Source organism: Oxyura jamaicensis, chromosome 3 (assembly GCF_011077185.1).
Source record: "Oxyura jamaicensis isolate SHBP4307 breed ruddy duck chromosome 3, BPBGC_Ojam_1.0, whole genome shotgun sequence".
NCBI lineage: Eukaryota > Metazoa > Chordata > Aves > Anseriformes > Anatidae > Oxyura > Oxyura jamaicensis.
The window spans coordinates 35,610,305-35,632,354 of NC_048895.1; the positions used below are offsets into that span (position 1 = coordinate 35,610,305).

Here is a 22,050-nt window from a genome sequence, read left to right on the forward strand (position 1 = left end):
AATAAAAGGAGAGGCAATACTCTACTACCATTACTGCAAACCTCATCCCTACTCAACAGACGCTTTATGCTCTTCTTCCTAAAGGCTAGTTTAGCTCGAGCATCACACAATTCGGAAGTACAATCTGAAAAGATAAATAGATTGGCTAAAAATCTCCCAAGTTCTTCAACCTGAAACTTACTGGGCTGACTAGCATCCTTCTGTGCAAGATGGTGAAAAGGAGGAGTGGTGTTTTCCAAAAGTGTTGCTATAATATCAAACTGCTTATTAGACAAACGTTGTCTAAAAGCACCGTTTCATGAGCGTGTTTCTTCAGCATGGAATTGCTTCAAATGAATTTAACACTTAATAAAATTATGGATGGCTTATTGTTTATGCAGTGCATTTGTTTTGCTTGTCTATTGTGATTCAGAGGAATACAAACCTGAATGTAACAGATGACAATACAATTACCTAGATATTCCAAGACATTCTTTTTGCAGTCTTTCTTCAACAAATCTCAGCTGTGAAAAAACTATCAATTAACGTAACTAATTGCACCTCACACCAAAAAGAAGCAATGCCAGCTGCTTCACGAATGGATGCAAGAAAAGCTGCAGAAAGTAGCTATGACCGAAAATTAGGAAAACAGACTGTTTTGAAGCATACTTTGATGAGAGCTTTTTACCTATTGGAGTAAGCAACATTTAAAAATGTATTGGCGGCTATCAGTAAATTAAAAGGTAGAAAAAGATACTAATACAATTTTTGACCACAAGCATTCCTGCCTACTTGTTTTAAGTGTATTAACTTGTTTACGTAGTAACTTGTTTTATCAAGTCAGTTAAAGAGGGTCAGTACATTTCTAAACATGCTTTAGTATTAACTTAGCTAGACAGCATCCTCCTAAATCACATTAAATCCCAATTATAATTCTGAATAAAGCCCTAGTTAAATATTTGTCTTCTGACTTATTTCATGACACTTAGACACAATTAAATTTCTATTACACAGTGTGCAGATAGAGACTGAAGCTCAGATGTAGAGGGACTTTTCCCCTTTGTTCCTTGGAGGAACCACGAATGAGTCAGACTTTAAGCTGAAATGAATGCATGTCGGGCTACCACCCCAGATATGAAGCAGCACAAAGGCACTGACTGGGATAGTTGCACCCTGTTCTAAGGTGTAAGGCAACAACTAAAAAAAACATAGATAAACCTGAAACTGCCAGTGCAGGTGCTTCCTGTGTAAGTAAGAGAAGCAGGAGAACCTCCAGCCTTGGCACAGAACCGCAGAACAGCTGAGGCTGGAAGGAGCCTCTGGAGGTCCAACCCTCCCTGCCCAAGCAGGGACACCTAGAGCAGGTTGCCCAAGACCACATCCAGGTGGCTTCTGATTATCTCCAAGGAGGGAGACTCCACAGTCTCTCTGGGCAACCTGCGCCAATGCTCCATCACCTGCGCTGTAAAGAAGTGCTTCCTGATGTTTAGATGGTTGCTGCCGGAACAAGCAGTTCTTGACGACGCACTGCTCTTCACCCCGTTACCTGCCATCAAGCAGTTTACTGCAGACTTTCAGATGAATTGGCAATAAGCACCTCGAAAAGATAAACACCAGTATTTGCAGTCACTTTTCCCTGCAGAAACTGGTCTCGGATGAAAAAGTACCAGCTGCTGAAAAACACAGCACATCCAGCCGAGACCCATGCTCAGCTGCTTTTAAATTATGAACAGTAACAGTGGACCATAATTTCGGGCTCAAACAAATGGTCTCTGACAGAAATTTGGCAGATTAGGAGGAGTCCGGTTTTCTACATGAGAAAACTAACTGGTCAGATTGACAGCCTTTGCCATTTTGGCTCTGAGCTCTACAAAGTATTGAAAATAAAAGCATAGCTTGCAGCTATTTATCATAGAAGCAACTGAAAAAGTTGTCACAGGGATGCAAAGTGGTCCCCAATAGTACTGCAGAGAGCAAAGCTGCAGGGGCAATCACAACTGCTCTAGTAAAATGGGATCCGGAGCAAATGCAGTAGATCTGTAAGAACTTTAGCTTTTGGCAGTATGGACAAACACTGAATGTTTACTTAGTCTTGATTCTACTTCCCTCATGCAGCTATTCATAAAAGGCATGCATTGTTTTTCTAAATACTAATAACATCATGTCCATAAAAACACATAGCATATTCATGAAATAGAGTACTCTACAGGACACAGACTGTACCTTCTTTTTGAAGCACCTTGTATACCACAGGTGTCTAAACACAGTGGTACAAAAAAATCATTAAAAAATTAATTTCCTCTTGTATTTCATTTAAAGATGAGTGCAAAATGTTAAATTAACTGTGCTTACTGAAAAAAGTAAAAAAAAAAAAAAAGTAATATCAAGAAATTATCTGTGGGAAAAAAAAAGAATTTAAGTTAAATAGAAAAGAAATAGATTGGAGAAAATAGTCTTCTTCTAGCAAGTAACTTGAGAAGTTGAAGAAGCTTTAGTTTTCACGCATTTAATCTAAGAACAAAACATACTTTCAACAACAAAAACAAATCTTTCAAGTAGGGGCCAAGAATTATGAGGTGTTGAACCTCAATGCTTTGCTTTGCTAGAGGGACACTCACTATTCCTTTTGTTTGTAGCTCTGGTTACAAGAAGTGATAAAACATAACCTTTTGTCATTATTACACTCAAGAATATGCTAAATCCCTACAGGATAGAATGAGATATGCATCATAGTGTACACATTCCATTAGAACATAAAAAAAAACAAAGTAAATTCCTACAGAGGAAAAAAATCCTAGTGTTTTTAGGATGTTCCTGACCTATGAGAACAATTTCAACTGCTCTAAAATATCAAGCTAGCTTTTGCCACTTTGTCAGATAACAACACCCACCTGCTTTATCATTTTAACAGTCAGTGCAACCACTCAAAAAACAAATGCAACTGATTAAGTTGCCAAAAAACTTTCTGTAAGCCTCTAAATTAATTCTTCTGCTATGATTTGCAGTTTTCCCCAACTCTGATCATGAACTTTTTCCAGATATTCTTTAAACATGTAGCATTTATTGTCTTTGCATATATTTAACTGTACTTATTTACATCTGTAAAGGAAACATAGGACAGGCCACAGCAAAGGGATGCTGCTAAGATAGAACTCATTTTTTTGATAGACTACTGTTTTTCAAATTTTATTGAAAGCAAGAAAAATGCAAAGAATTTTCTTGTTCTTTCCTACATAAAATAACAATAAAAACCCATAAGGATTTGATTTTATCTCTAGACTATCAGGGAGAGATGATTTGAAATTAACTGCTATTTCATCCCATCAAAAAGAGTGAAATCCCAGTGTTGCATCTTTGCTTACCCTTATACTTACGCATTATGTATGCTAAGACTATTCTTATGCATAAAATTAAGATAAATTGAAGACATTGTAGAAGAAACCAAAAATCAATAAGCTGTGAATTTACATTTTTATAGTTGAGGTATCAAACTTTGTAAAGGTTTTTGTCTCGTCTTCTTGTATTCTTACCTACCTCTTCAGTCCCAAATGAGGGTATGTTCTATGTTTGCAGGAAGTACGAGCAAATAACATTGCCTTTCTGAAAGGAAAACGATTATAAAGGAAGGTGTTACCAACAATAAAACCATTGTCCAAATGATTCTTAAATTGGAGAATCTTAAACTGAATCATGGAATGGTTTGGGTTGGAAGGGACCTTAAAGATCAGCTAGTTCCAACTCGCCTGCCATGGACAGGGACACCTACCACCAGATCAGTTTGCTCAAAGCCCCATCCAGCCTGGCCTTGAACACCTACAGGGATGGGGGCTTCCACAGCTTTTCTAGGCAAACTGTTCCAGTGCCTCACCACCCTTGGAGTAAAGAACTTCTTCCTAATGTCTAATCTAAGTCTAGCCTCTTTTAGTTTAAAACCATTACTCCTTGTCCTATCACTTTACTCCCTGACAAAGAGTCCCTCTCCAGCTTTCTTGTAGGCCCCCTTTAAGTACCGGAAACTTGGGATTGCCCTGACACAGGTGCAGAACCTTCTGGAATTTGATGAGGCTCACACAGGCCCACCTCTTGAGACTTTCTAGGTCCCCCTGGATGGCATCCCTTCTCTCCACTGTGTTGACCTTACCACACAGCTTGGTGTCACCCACAGACTTGCTGAGGATGCACTTGATCTTACTGTCCATGTCACTGACAAAGATGTTAAACAGCATAGGTCCAAATACTGACTCCTGAGGAATACCACTTGTCACTGGTCTCCACTCGAACACTGAGCTGTCGACTAGAACTCTTTGAGTGTGACCATCCAGCCAATTCCTTACCCACCAAGTGGTCCATCCGTCAGATCCACGTGCCTTCAATTTAGGGAGAAGGATATCATACAGGGCAATGTCAAATGCTTTGCACAAAATCCGGGTAGATGATGTCAGCTGCTCTTCCCCTACCCACCAATGCTGTAACCGCAGCGTAGAAGGCCAACAGACTTGTTCTTCTATGGTGGGGTTACTGATTTAAATTTACCACAGAAGTGCATGCTTTGCTGACCTAGAGCATGCACACTGTGCAGAACCAGACTCCTTTAACATCAGTGGCAAAACCCTACATAACTGAGATGGATTTTGCTCACTTTCTGCTTTGAAACCAATATGAAACTTTATTAACCTACTTTGCAAAAGTAAAAGGTAGTTTTGGTATCTCACGAGTTTCCAGCTAAAGGCAGCCCACAACAGATTGCTTTAGGGGGAAAATATGCTTCTATCAAGTCAATATATGGGGGATGTCAATGCAATATTAATATCCTATTTGTATGTACTTTAATTTGGAAGTTACTTCAATGAGTTAAATATTCCAGTATGATTTATTCTATACTAAAATTAAAATACCTTTTTTTTTTTTTTTTTTTTTTTTTTAACATAGGGATGACTTAAAATTGAAATGCTCCTACAAATATCTCCAAGGTTTGGGGTTCTTGGCTATTTCTCCCCCCCTTTTTTTTGCTGCTCCATAGGGACTGAATACATTGCAGGAACTTGTGTTAACTGAAAACCTACATGGAAAGGCTCTGTAGAACCTCATTTTTGCGATACTGACTTCTGATTCCTTCCCTCTTTCATCTTGAAGAGCTGACTAAATATTATCAGCTGCTAAGAAAGCTGGCTCTGTTCCTTAATAGAGTCTAGCTTGTTCCCTTGTCTTAACAGGAAATAAATCATATTCTCTGCAGGAAAATCTGACAGTCTATGAGGGACCTAAATAAAATTCAACCTAAAATATTTTTTCTTATACTCTTCTTTCCCTCAAACTCTTCTCCAACAAGTATAGCCACTTTTAAAGAGTTCTCAGACTACCAAAAAGAAAATTGTCAAACATACTTAAAAAGGATTGTCCCAATTATAAATGGCACAGTTTATATACAATTTAAAGTATATTCTTCTTCAAAACGTTTACTTGAAGCTATACATATATAAATATATATTCCTTTAATTTCTGAAGCACTAAAGGCACATATAGTACTGCTTGGCAAGTTAAATAAAAGTTCTGAACTATTCAAGACAATAAAAAAGCATAGTAAAATACCACCATGAATCATTATTTGAAAACAAGCCAGCAGCTAATTTGGTGCAGACAAATATTATTTCAAGATCCTTCACAAGCCTAAAACCATTAGTCTTTTTTCTTTTCTTTGAAATCACAGTGAAATTAATAGTTATGTTCTGAAATGTAACTGATGACTAGAGTAGTTTTCAGCAGTTTAACTGGCAAAAATTTCCTCCCTTAGAAATATTCTATTTCAAAACTCTTTTTATTACACTCCCAAGTTGAACGGAGCAATGCAAGGTCATGGTCACAACTCATATTTCTCTGACAGATGGGAAATTAATGTGGCCCAACAAATCACAACATACACAAAAAGCTCCGTCTGATGACACCAAAGACAAGGAGAGATGTACAAGAGCACCTATTCTTATAAAGATGATTTCTCTGCAACGGTTCTCTACAAAGGCCCAAGCCCATGGTTTTATAGGCATTAATAACTGGCATTAAGCATATACAAGTTTGACTCTGTTACAGGGAGACTTTGGACTGTCGTATACTGAGCTTCAACTGGTACATGCATCAGTCTTCCTTCCTGGACAGTTAGAAGAATTTGTGACTGCAATTCACCAGAGGGTTCATTTTTGCTCTCAGAAGCTTGGAAGACATCCTTTGAACAAGACAGAACACATTCCCTTACAATTTCATCAAAAATATTAGACTGGCTACAGGGGCAAATGCTACTTTTTACATATTTAATGTCTTACAGCAAATGAAAATACAGTTAAGTAATTCTGTTCTTATTTTTAGCAAAGTATTTCACTTCGAACATTTTAGTGTTGGGATGGTGTTCCAACATTTGTGAATTTAGTCACTTAAAATGTCATAATTTTTAAGTTATATAAAGCAAGTTTATGTTCAACACAATTAAGAGATTGAAAATGATTTAATAAGTGATTGTCCTACTCTGCTCTGCACTGGTGTAGCCTCACTTTGAGTGTTATGTGCAGTTTTGGGCACTACAATATAAGAAAGATAAAATTGTTAGAGAGTGTCCAAAGGAGGGCAACAAAGATGGCAAAGGGTCTAGAGGGGAAGACTTATGAGGAGTGGTTGAAGTCACATGGATTATTCAGCCTTGAAGAGACTGAGGGGAGACCACATCTCGGTCTACAACTTCCTCATCAGGGGTATCAGAGAGGCAGGTGTTGACGACCTGAGGGCCTGGTGACCAGCAACAGGACCTGAGGGAAGAGTTTGGAGTGACAGAGGAAGTTCACGCTGAATATCAGGGAAAGGTTCTTCACTGAGAGGATGGTCATGCACTGGAACAGGTTCCCCAGGAAATCACTTACAGCATTGAGCCTGCCAGCATTCATATTTCTGAGAGCATGTCCAAATGCTTCTTGGTTTGATTTTTTGGATGGTCCTATGGGGACCCAGGAGTCAGACTTGATGATCCTTGTGGGTCCCTTCCAACTCAGTGATTCTATCATTCTATGACCGAAGTGATTTCATTGAAGAACTGAGCATACGTTATACAGCATCACTTTCTACATCTCCAGAGATTAAATTTGTTTTGCTTACTCAATAGGAAACAAACAAAAAAGTAATATTTACAGTACATTTAAAGGCTCTCAATATTCTAGTTAAAAGTACTGCAAGATTAACCAGACCATAATACAAACTTATGATCAAAACCGTCCAGGAAAAGGTGGCCGAAGTTCATCTACATAGCTGAATGAAACTTTTCTGGTCCAGTACATTCATCTATTTATGATTTTTAGAAAAAAATAATTTCCAAAGTAGAGGGTTTGGGGTTTCTGAAATATGGTCAGTCCTGATAATTTAGGATTCCTACCTGCAGCTCCCCCTACCTGTATTGAGCTATTAGTGGTACAAGGCTTTAGATCTGTTTATTCAACAGATAACCTGGGCAGAAAACTCATACTGGAGTAATAAAATTAATGTGAAATTACTCAGGTATATTCCCCCTCCTGCCATACCCTCCCCGTCTTCCCCCCAGTGTGATTTGTCCTTTGTTTGTTTTTACTGCTCAAGCACTACTGATTACTTAAAAGCATGTACATCAATTATTACTTACGAGGAGATGAACACATTGAAATATCATCAGAGAAGGATAAGTGATTTTGGAACGAGCTACAGACTATTATGGAAGCTTACAAATAGCTTTGAAAAAGTCCACTCCTTGTGCAGCACATTTCCTCCCATTCAGAAAAACTGAAAACTTTCGAGAAACGGGAATACTCAAATATTACACATCCTTTTATTTAATGATGTGAAAAATGAGGTAACTGGCTATGTTTAGTTTAGACTTCTGCTCTTCATTGGCTATTATCTTGTTTCACATTTGAACCTTATCACAACCCAGTATTAAGTTAATGGTGCATGAGAACAACTACACATGGGAAAAGCACTTCAATAAACTGCCACTGTTTTAGATGTTCTGCTATAGTTTTTCTAAATATAACGTGTACATAAATGGTCAGTTATAGAAGTTGTCTCAACACACAGACTAGTTCTTTTCAAGAGTAAACACAGCTGTTTTTCCAGTCAATTTAATTCAAAAGGAAAGACTTTTTTTTTGTATCATTTCTTTTACATTATCAGCTAATTATACCTTCTGAAGACTACAGTTCAAAGGCCCAGCAGATTGATAGTTAAGTACCAGCTTAATTGTATTGTTCAAGGAACGGTGAGGGATGCAGGGCACGGGAAATTCATTTTTCAAGCACACAGAACCTGGAGTCTGTAAGTGGCAGAGACTAAAGGTCACAATACCATCCAGCTGGCACTCAGCTGCGCTCAGAGCATAGCACAAACTTCATGCATCATTTTTTGATGTTGCATTAATGCTTGATTCAAAGCAATGCTTGGTAGACAATTACTAATGCTTAATTAGTAAAATTATTTATTAATAATAACTATTAAAAGCCTACAAGAATCCCTTAAACTGCCTAATGATTTAGATTTTAAGTGCACTTATTTTTTTTTTCCCTTCAGATGTTATTATTAATTTGGTCTGCCAGAGAATAAATAACATTTTTTATTCTCTGCACGTTGTTTTCTGCTTTCAGCTCCGTGCAATACTAACAAGGTTATTTTATGTTACGTTTGCATAGCTGACAATGAACAGTAATTATCAAGGGAACAGTAAATGAATTAATAAAACCTCTTAAGTCATTGGTGAACACGGAAACTGAAGACTAAGGAAAATTGAATAAAATAAGTCAAAATGAGAAAGCACAATTCAAATTGAAACCAAAATCCAGATAAAGAAAATTTATTCAGTCACAGGTCACTTCCTGCACATTTGCACAACAGAGAACTTGCAGTTGGACTCAGATTCAGAAAGATGCACAAAATTGGTATACATTCCCTTTGCATTCATCAACTACATTAAAATCCATGTACGCCACTGGGCCATTAATACTGAGACAAAAGGGAGCACCTAATTTGCAGTTCACATTTGCCTCTATCCTCTTCATTCTTGGAAACCATGGGATAAAGAATTCCTATTTTACCATGGACTAAATGAGAATGAAGTCAGAATTGGATTGTTTCCATGCATGTTACTAACATGCAGGTATTCCTGATCTACAGCATGAATCATGATATTTGTAGCATCGTGAAACTTGAATGAAATAACAGAAACAGCCTCTGCCTTTCAGCTAACAAAGGTTGATAAAATGGTTCAGAAACAACCTTCAAAAATCTGACCTAAAGGAATTTTTGTTTTAACATACATATTTAATCTTCCTATGGGAAGGAAGTTAAGCTTTAATTAATCTATAACACATACATGTATATGTATTATACAGAAGACATCAATGCACATTTTGTATAAAAATGAAAACAAAAGAATCATTTAATGTGTTGAATATAGTAGAAGCTAACGATTTTCAAAACGTAAAATATTTATACAGGTGGAAAACATTTTGTTTAAAAATCTCTGTAGGAGTTCTTATGAACAGTTAATGTTGCTGAAATGAGAAACTATATTCAAAACTATTATATATTCATGTATATGTATAATCAGCTCTGCAAGCCATGCAAAATGTACTAGATAACAATTATCCTTTTCCTGGAATCAAGCAGGGAGCTGTTTCATAACAAAGTCTTGTTATTACGATTGGTATTTGGCAAACATTCCCTTGCTTTTTGGAAAAAAAAAAAAAAAGCTTTTTATTTCTTTCTGGTTCTAGTATTTGTGCCAAGTAACTAGAAGCAAAATAGAAAATGGGTAATTCTACCTTCACTTCACAGCCTGTTGTTTTCATAGAATCCGTTTTTAAATTATCAAAAATAAAAGTACTGAAGAAGCAGTAATGTTTAAACAGTGTGTGGCACACAACCCTATGAGATAGAGCAGAACTCAGAATCCCAGAACCGTAACATAAATCCACAATGTCAAAACAGTTCAAAAGAAGGCTTAAATCTAACTGAAAGGAAGATGTTCAAGAAATCTTAAGATACTAACTCTTTACCAGTTTCCTGACTCTGAAGTACCATGTTTTTGCCTTGCGTGGTCTCGCAAGTGAGAATTTTGAATTCAGCAATTCAAATGTGAATTGTAGGCTCATTACTCATGCTGCTCTGTTCACCTCACAGGATCTTGGGTGCTCAAAGCATTTTAGTTCATGAAGATGGGAGATAACATGAGTAGCTCTATTTTTCTCAAAGCATGTAACAATTCTGAGTGCTGAGAAAAGCTTTGGAAGCTACGAGTTACAGACTAGGCTGATGGAGGATGAGGAGCAATTCACAAATATTCCAGTTTTCAATTTTAGTGAAAATAATGATTCTATAAGGCTTTAAGCTGATTTTATTCTCATGTTCTAGCTTGATATGACTATATGGTCATGCAGAGACCATTCCACATGTCTTTTCATCCTGGTCTTTTTAAAATAAATTATTCAGATGTTTCACAGAGCAGTTTTCTTTACTTATCTGCTTCAGTCAAAAGCATTAACATTATACTCCTGAAACGTAAATAATGGTAGATGATATAAAGCAGGTCTACTCTAAGAAAAGAGAACTTGTGTGAATTTATGGGTCCAATACAGCAGAACTGCAAGTAGTACATGCCCTGGCAGATTGGAGCCATTTCCTTATCATCACTTCTTGCAGCTCCCTGACCTCTTCTCCCTTACCTTTTGTCTCTGAGTTCATCAACTGAAGTTTTCTAAATTGTATCACAAAAGATAGATTCCAGAAGAGTTGTCATCAAGATTAGTAAGGATACAGGTACTTCTTAATAAGTGTTTTCCCATTAAAAAAAGTGCACATGCAAATCTGAAAGAAGCAATTTAATTGGGTACCAGACGCAACAGCTATACACAGCATTGTTACCACATGCTTTCCACAAATCTGTGACAACTTACTGAACCATTTCTCCACATTCTTCCTCTTCTGCCCCTATTTACATGTATGCATTCATATATAAATAACAGATTTTGAAAAAGACCAGGAATGCTCAAGAGGTTTCTGGTTATACATTTCTTTCCTGCAGTGTTTAGATCTGCTGGAATATGGAATTGTTCATTATTTATTTTATCCTGCTTTCATCCCAATAAACATGCTACTGGGCTGCATGGTTTTACTCTTCCCTAGTGACTCCTAACTTGGTCCTTCCAGTTGTCAAGCATCAGTCTTCATGCTTTTTCCACTTCTTCTGGGTAACAACAGATGAACAGCTACTGCCTACTCAGTGAAGTTTGCTGATAATTACAGAAGCAGATGGCAGCAAAGGAGGGACAATAACCACCCACCTTCCAGGGCCACACATTTGTTGATACATAAGCACTTTCAGACAGAGGATTACTTCAACATGAGCCTTTTAAAGGGACACAGTGGAAGTCTTCCAGTAGTACCTGAATAGACAGACTAATCATACCATGTTCCGAACTGGTAAGATGAGAAACCATTTATCAGAAAGCAAACCGAGTCCCTTGGACCATTATATTCTGATATGGACAGACAGCTGGAATTTCACAGGGAGTGTTTGTGCTGTCAAGATATTCTGCCTACTAGAAAAGAGGTATGAACATGTTTAAATGAATAGCATCTTAAAAATGTACACAAAATAACACAAAACTTTGTTCAGTATCTTTCAACCTCAGAAAAATATCTAAAAATCACAATCATTATGACCAACAGTTACCTACTTTACCTGCTTTCATAATAGACAGATTTGCTCGTCACCATCAATCACATTGTATACCACCAACCACTAAAAATGTTTTGTTTAATTTACGTTACAAGCCTTTTTCACCCATCTGAAAAACTAGCAGTTGCCTAGACATTCAAGTTATGGTGCATAGTTGACATTTCCACGTAATTTAGTTTCCACTTCAAAGCTGAACACTACAAAATTCTAGATCTAGTCAGCTTTAAGAGGACAGGACAAGTGTGGCATTATTTCAATTTGTCTTCTTTGTATACTACAATCCACAATGATATACCAGACCCACATTCCTTTAACATTAGGTCACTAGCAAATGTTAAGCCTTGGGCTTAAAACCTGACAAAACCTGTCGTGCTGAAGTAATTGGTTACCTGCCCAGAGCAGTAAGCATTAGTGATATAGTTTGCAGAAAGCTTTCACCCTCCTCTATCAAATTATACCCCCCAGATCTAAAACTTTAACAATACTTGAATGCATATTTTTAAGTTATAAAGGACCAAAATGAAAGCCAGTTTGACTGCATTCTGAATTGAATTAACGTATCGTATGAGAACCTGCATTTAAAATAACCATGTTAAAACATGTACATAGTATAAAACTGGATGATTTCCAATTAGCCTAGAAGGAAAAATATCTAAAGAAGCTGTTGTGCAGATTATAAACTCAAAATATAATAAGATCAGAGTATGGAACAGATCATTTAAAAATATCTCATGTACAGTGTTAATCTTCTCTCTAGCACTGCAAAGTAACTACTGATGAACAAGACTGCTGCTTCTTGAGTATACAGCCATTCACCTGCAAGGCTGCATCCAGTTGCACCCCTTTTTTCTTTTCTTTTTTAAGATCTACCAACATAATCTTCATCGACAATGGTCTTACAGTATGATAAACTGGATTCACAATGCAGCAGGATGCTATAATATCTAGGCACACCTTGTAGGCTGTTCAGAGAGAGAGTGTTTGGTTCCATGCCAATAACTGATGCATCCATTTTTCATCAGTGTAGATACTTCCAGTTTAAGGAGGTAAAATGTATATGAAAGTCCAGCTTCCCCAGCATGGCAAGAGACTTGAGTCCTGTTTGCCATGTTTAGAGCTAAAAACAGGTGACAGCAACTATAGGCTGGGTGGCTTTTAGAAGACTGATGAAAATATTTAATTTGCATATTGCAAGCATCTTCTTGCTGACAAGATTCAGTTCTAGAAGGAATTCCAGAAAATAAAAACTTTCGATATGGATACGTATGCTAGAGCAGATAGCTAATAACTACAGATGCTTTAAAGGCCAGATTCTATCCTTATTTTGACTGCTAACACTCAGACGAACATTTATCAAATTATAAATAACTTATGTACATTTATGTACTAAGGTATGTAATGGTAAGGTAGTCCAAGATTAAAAAAAGCATCTTGGTTCAAGATCCTAATCAGAGTAGCTCAACAAAAATGCAGTATTTCTGAAATACTATGGAAATCATTATTTTACCATATCCTAAATAACTTTTCAGTGCTCTTATCTGGAGTAAAAACAGAAACCCAGATTATGCATCAAATTTGTTCCCTTCCTCAAGGCCATGGAATACAGATGAAGTTTAACAGACCTGTTCCAGAATGAGAAAAACAGCAAAAATTAGTGCTGCCATTTTGACACTGAAAAGTACAACTGACTGATTTAACTGACTAGTTCAGCTTCCCCCCATACCTCTGCATACAGAATTATATGCAAGTTTTCAGCTTTTCTTAACAGATAAATACGTATGGAATGGAAAAAAGGTCTGATTGAAGCAGTTCCAACAATAAAGATTTTTTCCTTTTGTAAGAGGAACGACTGGCAGGGGAATGCTGATTTATACTTTGTATTACCCTTATTTTCACCTGCTTTTACCTTAAGGAAAAAAGCTTTATTCACTTCGACATTTTCCACATTGGAAATCTGTCCCAGTCTGTCCCACTATTCTCAGAAGTTTAAGATTAGTTCATACATTTCATTGAGACAAAATGCATATAACTGTCTGAGAATAACTTGTAGCTCCAAGTTTTAGAGCAAGGTTGCAAATGTTGGACAACAGAGAGAAGGGTAGCTTTTATTACTCCAGTGAAAAACCATCCAATCTGGCTTAAGTGCAACACAGAAAAAAAATAACCTTCATAAAAAACTAAGAGGTGTCTTACTGCAATGGGGAATTTGATTTTTACAAACTGCCTCTGGGACTGACAGCGATCTCCCCCAGAACCAGCAGGCTGCAGCAGATTTTCCTCATAGCTAGGATTACTGTCACTGGATCTCCAACACTAACAGATAAAGAGGCAAATTTCTCTAAAGTGGAAGACAGAAAGGATTCAAAATGTGGAACAATCCAAAGTTTCTCAGTCCTAGGGTGACTTTAAAGTTCAGCAGATATGCTGAAAACACATGGAAGCAACTCACTGAGAAAGCTGATCTGACAAAGAAAAAACACAGCTAATACATTTATGAATAGCGATGTTGAAAATAGGTTCGAAAGCACCTTTTGAGGGAAATATGGGTTTTGTTTAGACAATGTAGACATGCCAGTTCTTTCAGTGCACTCTAGCTATCTCTGCATTAGTTCATTTCACATAATGTAGGTGTTTGTGTCTTGGAAAAGAGTTAAGGGGCTTCCAAACAATATCCCAAGAATTAAAAACAGCCTTTTTTTTCCAGAAAGAACTGATTCATTTCAGCAATATTCATGTAGCAAAACAAAACTAGTTTCCTGACTTGGATACTTGCAAAAAAAAAAAAAAAAAAAAAAAAACATGCTGTTAACACATTAAAGATTAGCTGATAAACACTACAGAAGTTTTGTTCATCATCTTTTTTTTTTCTTTTTAAGAAAATGAAATATTTATGGAAACAGCTACCCATCCTGAGAACTAACAACAACAAAACTGCAGTCTGCTTACCTTATCCTGGCTATATGTTGTTGCACAGACTGATGCTGAAAATGGTCAGGCCACTGATGGTGAAGGCAGAAGGCTGGGGAGGTCTGAAGACAGCACGCAGGTTGATATATGGGTGGGTGTTTTTGGCAAATAGATGCTGAATACTCAGTATGTGGCTGCATGCAGCACGAAGTCATAGGAGATGATGCTGAGCTGCCAACCACCGAATGACATTCTTGCTTGTTATTATGGCTACTTAAAGAATGATGGTATGGGCAGGGGTGGCAGCATTGCGACAACATCTGCTGAGTTCTTTGGTTGTCTAAAGGCAGAAAGGATGGTTTGATTGTACCGTTGAGTTGCAGGCAGCCGTTTGGACTTGTTTTTGTTCTTGGTGTTTCCTTGGAAGAGAGCTGTTGGACAGCAACGTCTCCATCATTAGCTGCAATAATGCCTGGGCTAGAAGCATTTGACAAGATGCTGCCATTGCTCAGAATCACAGACTCACTGACATCACTCATTGCCATGCTCCAAGTTCTTGATGGATAGGAGATGTTCCTGAAGAAACAAAAATAAAGAAAAGTTTTCAGAGCTGCAGGGTTTCCAGATGCTCAGAAATAACTTTAGATTTAAATTAATAAAGCTCTTCTCATCTCTCATAACGCAGGGCAATGGTCACATTGTCAGGAAGGTTTTGAAGGACATTCTTGTTACAAAAGTTACATTAAGTAATTAAAGCAAAATGCAAGTCAAATGACAGTCTCTGGGTCATAGCCAACAAGTAATGGCTGAGAAGCAGGGGAACAAGATCGTTTTGTGTAAGACTACGTAATGGCCACTATTTATGAAAGCAGACTTCCGTATAAACTGCATAACGATCCACAACTTTGCACTGCAGTTTTGCCTGTGTGCTTTGAAAGCCAGCAGGAGAGAGGACCACACAGTATAAACTGTTTAATCACCACTAATGTGTGGCTTTGGTAACTTTCCTTCTTATCCTCCCATTTCTACTGAAAACCGGGCACATTCGTAACTTTGAAGATGTTCTTTGAAAAACCCTCATCTAAATAAATTAAACATCTGTCAAAATTGCTGGGTGGTAGTCTAGGTCTTTAGCAAAAATTCAAAATGAACTGTTATGAATAATAAAAATACATAATATCACAAAATGTTTTTCCTAAGCTTAAAAAAATCCTATCATTCAATTACGACAGATTGAGAAGCTCATCCTTACAAGTGACATATTCTATAAGCAATTAAGAAATGCACTGTGCTGAAAATAAAGGATATTAAAGATTTTGTTCTAAAGGATTTTTTTTTTGATGAAAACATAAGTAAAAAATATTAATTTTGGAGAAGTGGATGAGGAGCTTGTCTCAAACTCAAAATTTACAATAGATAATTTTATGTTAACTCTAGTTATATTTTAACAAGATTTGGAAATAAGCTAGAGATGATTTTGATAAATAACAAGAAAGGTCAAAGATGACACTTAACCAGGGTAAGAATTTGTTTCCCAAGTTTCATGGCTTTTTTGGAGGGGGAGGAAGGAGGAGTAAGGAGAAATAAGAACGAAGGACAAACTAATTATATGCTATTTACACTACCAACCCAACATTTGCTTAAAAATTAGAATCAGTTCATTATAACTGCTTTGGCTAGTCACATTAACTTCCTAGTACTGAATTGAAACAGCAACATTCCACGCTGAAATTGCGAGGCTTGCATTACAGATACTGAACTTTGTGGAAAGACACAACACAAAGGTTAAGACAGATAAGTGAGAAAGTTTCTAACTCATTTTCTTCTCTGTTACCTTTGCCGAGTGCTCAGAGCTAAGCCTTCCCAGCCAGCTGAGCTATTTAATTGCCTGAATGCTAATTCTGAGCAGAAAGCGCTTTGCACAGAGGAATGCTGCCCCCAGCAGCCCCCCTGTGCAGGATCTCCCCGAGACATAACTAAATCCTTCACTTCTGAAACAAAAAATTAATCCTATGCTATTTGTTCTAGATCATGTGCGGAGTCAGATTCCCTGGGAAGTCACTTTCATTTAGATAAGCAGTCAGAGCAGGAGAATATGCTGCTAAACAAGGTGATTTTTCCAGAGTCCAATTCCACACATTCCTGCCCAATACCCCCTCCCGGGGCCAGGCAAGTCAAGCCCATTGAAGACTTTTCACAGAGCACAGAGAGTAAATTCAAGTGGCTGGCTAAAGTTTGGTTCAGCCTGAAGAGATGCATTAGTCATGTGAAATGTTGCTGTGTTTGAACAGTCAAGTTCTGTCGCAAACTGTAGGCAGCTTCAAAGGCTGTTGGAGTGGACTAGAGCAAGGCGGAGGGACAGCAAGGCAGAGAAAGCTCCCATTGAGTCGGCTGGCAGCATTTTAGGAATTTCTGCCTGATTGTTTTCATTCGCTCATGTAACAGATTCAATGCATGGCGGTGTTGTCACATCTCTTTTTCTACGTTAGTTGGACTAAATATCATTGCTTGAGACTGCTGTAAGCTGATGAAAGTTACAGCTCTGCAGACTATTATTGTAATTGAAAATCAGGTATGGAGATCCTGCAGATATCGAATCCTTCCAGATGAAGGACCACATCCTTTTTGCTTTAAACCCAGGACACCTGTGGATGCAGCAATTGAGATAACACTGCATAATTTCTGGTGGCTGTTTCGAATCAGTTTATGAAGGAAAACAGGCATTTACGCATGAGGCGTGCATGCAGCACAGAGATGGAAGCGTTACAGCTCACGCCCTTGGGAGCTGGTGCTCTCAGCGCAGAGACATTCGCAGTGTCTGTGCTTCTGCTCAACACCAACACAAGGATTATGACTTCTGTTTCAGACAGCACCACCACCTGCATTTAACATGACGACATATAAAAAGCCTTATTTTCAGTGGATGTAATACCTACCTGCATGTTTTTCATTTTAAACACAATTTTCAGAAAAGAGAACTACAGAAACTAGTAAATTCAAAGAAAGAGCCAGAGATCACCATCAGCAGTACAACAACATGAGCAACATAATTCTGCCTTTGTTCCCCTGGTGAGCAAATCATTCATGAACTATTTCAAGCTATAAAAAAAATTAACAGGTTAAGCTGATTCTTCCTTCATAAGCATTGAGAAGCACTGGAGCTCTACCCATTTTCATCGAGTCTGATTGAGACATGGAAGTATCTGCTCACCCTGTAGCTCTTTCTATGCTCTATTAAAGTCAGCAAAACTACTTTGCACGCTTAAGGCAGCCACATGATTAGGTGTTTTATTCCAGAGCTTAGAAGAATTGTTGCTCAAACCAAACTAATTCTCAAAAATTGGTTGAACTGCTTCTTTTCATTTGCTTTGGTAACTTTGTGTGCCTTTTTTTTTTTTTTAAAGGAAACGTAAGATGGTTGATGTCACTTGGGAAGTCCAGTGTTATCTCAATTCGTCTTGCCCATTTGAAGGTACTATAAATTATGTCCTGTGATATTCCCTGCACCACGCTTTATACAAGCGTGCAATTCCACTTCCAAACTTTCACCAGCAGTTGTTATCTCTCCGCTGTGGTTTGTCTCATCTACCACAACTGCAATGACTGGGAACTTACTGTGAAATGTAATGGCCCAAGGAAACAGTTACCTGAGAAAGTCTCCTTTAGAGGATGCACAAATAGGGAAGTTAAATGCACCAAGTAAAAGTAAAATAAGATTTTATTAACATGTAGACATGGGAAAACAACCCCTGCATCCAGGAAGGAAAGAAAACCTGGAGTAAGAGTATTTTAAAACAGTCTCTGAGAACAAGGGCTGTGGATATAACACCAATTTTAATATACACGGCCCTACTTAACAGAAGAATACATTCAATTAGAAAAAAAAAAGTTAACCTAGATGTTTAATATACCATACTTGGTTATCCACCCTTCTCTTCACCTCTCCGGCTGGTCACACATTATTTTAAACACAAATGTGTATTTAGAAATTATAGCAGCTGGACTGCTAGGGAAAGTAAAGCAGAATTACCCACCCTTACTGGATGCTTGATAACAGTAACTGCTAAGAAAGCACTTCAGCCATAAGTTTAGTACTTTCCAGATATGACACTGTTCCACAGTCTGCAGAGGCAATGTTACATAGTGACAGTTTTATGGAGTAATCCCTCTATTATTTGTAGAGCTAACAAGGAACACAGCTTACCCAGCAGACATCTGCCATCTGCATTGCAAGCCCTTCAGGAAATAAAGTAATGCTGTACCACGCTGAAACTATGTAGGATTTGGTGTTCCCTAACTAGCGTGTTCCTTTGAGACTTGGATAAAGTTCACCTGTTCCTTTGGCTTCAACTGAAAGATTTTTCTTCACTTTAAAGACTTAAAAAAAACATTGGTTCATCAAATCCCATCTGGACTCATAATGCCTGCCATTGAGAATGACAGAAGTGCAAGTTCAAGAGGGAATGATGTAGTGGAAATTTAGTATAGCTGAGCATATTAGTATAGATAATTTATAGATTGTTAGAAGATGAAAAAAGTTACTTGTATTTGTTATTTTTAACCACTTAAGATACATACCCTAAGACTCTGCATCTTGCACCAAAATAAAACCAAATTGTTTTATAAGACTATTTTCTTTTCATTTAAAGTAAGAAAACTCAAGTCCCTTTTTAAAGTTACCAAAAGCCTTGCAGCTCTAACCAGCAGCATGCCACCCAGCCAACCGAATTGGTCCGGGTTTTCTGGCCCTTCCAAACCTGGCAGCCACAAAGCACAAGGGTTCTGACGTAAACTTATGTCTGAAGGGAAGCGGGGGGCGGGAGTCATTTCACGTCAAAAGTTCATCTGAAGCAGTTTAACTCCAGAAGTAGTGCGTTCTCAAAATAAGCAATGTTTAACAATCCCATTGTTGCCTATTAAGTCTCCTTCCAGATGAAATATTACAACGGACTTACAGTCCCTTAAGTGGCTACACGTTTTTTCATGTGGCAAATGGGTTGTGCAGTCTCAGTGTAAACCCTCTGCAGACTCGGTTGCTGTGCCAGTTAGTGCACAGCCACTCTAAGGAGGGCTTTCTCCTCCTTCACATCACCAGAATTCCTTGCAGCTTTGCTTTTTCTCAGCGTTCCCAGAAGTAACAGGTGGTGCCTGGTGTTTGATATTGGTTTTTATGGGAGACGTCTAGTTATCTATCACTGCAGTGTTCTTTAGCAAGACAAACAGCTTTTTAATGTTTTATGGTTGTTGATCTCCAGTTTGGCTCTCAGCGAGACATTTTTCAAATTCTCCAGCTCTTACTCCTATGCATTCATATGTGGTGCTTGGTTTCTCTCAATACCCTGCCTCTTGCTTCTCTGGTTCAGCTGTTAACCACTGTGTCTTCCCTGAAAAGCTGTCGCTATACAAAATACAGACACTTACTAGAAAACAAGCGCTCTCTGTCCTTTCCACTTTGTTTTCAGGAATTTAAAGTATATTATACACACACACGCAACTTTATCTTCTAGAACAATCTCCAAATCTCATCACACAGGTTTATGCAACACACTAACAGAACTACTTCACTTCGAGGATCGATACAACACACTACCTATTTTTGAGAAATGTGACTATGGTCAGTTTATTTTCTGAGAAGTCTATAAATATAGATTTTCTCAATGTCTCCCTGCTAAGCAGATTTTCAGCCACCTAAGCATTTTTGCCATGCAGATGTAGTTAGAATGCAGTGATGAAGCAAAAGAGATTTGCAGAATGGAAATTTCTCCTCCTCCGTTTTCATTTTGACTAGGTTTTGAAACTCAGGGATTCAAAAAAGTTCTTCCATTCCTCCCAACAGCCTGACCTTCTAAGAAGCCGTCCTGTCTTGAACCTGAGACACCAAGATTTCATTTCCTGCATCGCAGGCTGGCCCAGGAATTGCAATTCCTGTGACAGGGAGTTTCCAGATGTCCCCATGCCAGCACCACAGCTCATGCTACAGATGGGCACTGGTGAATCAGTGTTGCCGAGCTGGCACACAGAATGACCCCCTCCCACCAGCTGTGGAGGAGGGAGCTGGAAAAAACTGCTGAGGGTGGGAAAGATTTTGCAAGAACTTCAGAAATACACTTTGCTTTTAAGCTGAAGTCACTTTTCCTGGCACAAACAGTAAAACAATATTTACAGAAATCATTTGCCAAGCTTTGTGTAAAAAAAAAAAAAAAAAATCAATTGCAGTGCTTTAACTACAAAATCGTTCTAAAGTCAGAGTTCATCATGAAGATAATTAGCTATAGGTAGAGGTTAACAACAAGGAGCCCTGAAAATTCTCTTCCACAAGTTCTGTACAACCTTTAAGTTTGTTTTTAAAATTCTTAAACGTATACGCGCAGGGAAAATGGAAAAAAAAGTATTGAGAAAGTGAAAAAAAAAAGAGCTCCACATAATCAGAGTTCTGTAAAGGGAAAGAGATACAGCTACAGACTGCTTAGAACAAAACATGTTACATAGGAAAACAGTGCGGAGTTCTGGAAAGCAGGTATACCTCAGCACAGTTTAAGAGCATGGAAATCTGTTAAAAAAAAGCAAACATTACAAAGGTTACAACTGCTAGGATCTCACCACAGTCTTATTTACTCAATTTAGTGATTTGCCATTACCCTACTAAAGATATTTAAGTTTTTGCAGTTGCAAGTATTCTGAACCAAAATAGCTCTAATCCAGTTTACACAGAGAGGTGAGAGATATGTCTTTCTGTATGTAAAAGGTATTACTTGTATCGAAAACCCTTCTTATTTTTGTTCATCTCGCTGTGGGATTACCATTTACAATACTGTAGCTGTAAACAGAGACAAAAAGAAGTGCTCTTCAGGCATAGCTGGAGCTGTATTCTGTCATCATCCTGACCACGCTATCACGTCATGCAATAGGTTAAGAAAACTCTTGACCATCTATTTAGAAACAGGTCTTTTGTTCTCATATTTGAAGGCTACGCTGGGAAAACTGTTAAGAATCTGTTGCTAATAACAGCATTTCTCCTTACACTTTGACGGAAGCACCAGCGAGCTCACAACCGCCGTGCACGAAGCCAGCAAAGCGCTCGGCAGGAAAGCCAAGGCCGATCAGGTAGGCACACGGGCCGGCGGCACACCTGGCTGATAAACGCACAGCCAAAACGCAGGCAGGCAGCCTCACACACCCAGCCCAAGAGGAATTTTCCTCGAAAGCCAGGCGTGCTAGCGCGGCTCTTTTCCGCTTCCTTTCCACGGGCGCCTTGGTTTTAGTTCAGCGCCCGCTCGCCGAGCTGCACTCCGAGGGCAAAGCGAGCGAAGGCGACAGAGCCCGACACGGGCGGGCTGTTTCTCTCTCCAGCGGTAGCACGGTTCCGTCCTAAGGCGTTCCTGCTGGGCTGCAGCCTTGCACAAGCAAAGGGGGCTGCTTACACGAGA

General features: G+C 38.3%; 1 protein-coding gene across 7 annotated transcripts in view; it reads right to left on the reverse strand.

Annotated features, from left to right (window-relative positions):
• DISP1 (dispatched RND transporter family member 1) overlaps window positions 1-22,050 on the reverse strand; it is an 89,690-nt gene that overhangs the window by 20,506 nt on the left and 47,134 nt on the right. For all 7 annotated transcript variants that reach the window (XM_035321608.1, XM_035321609.1, XM_035321613.1 and 4 more), the window contains one exon: window positions 14,663-15,199. In XM_035321608.1, the coding sequence (XP_035177499.1) occupies window positions 14,663-15,199 (537 nt within the window). The remainder of the gene's footprint in view (window positions 1-14,662; window positions 15,200-22,050) is intronic.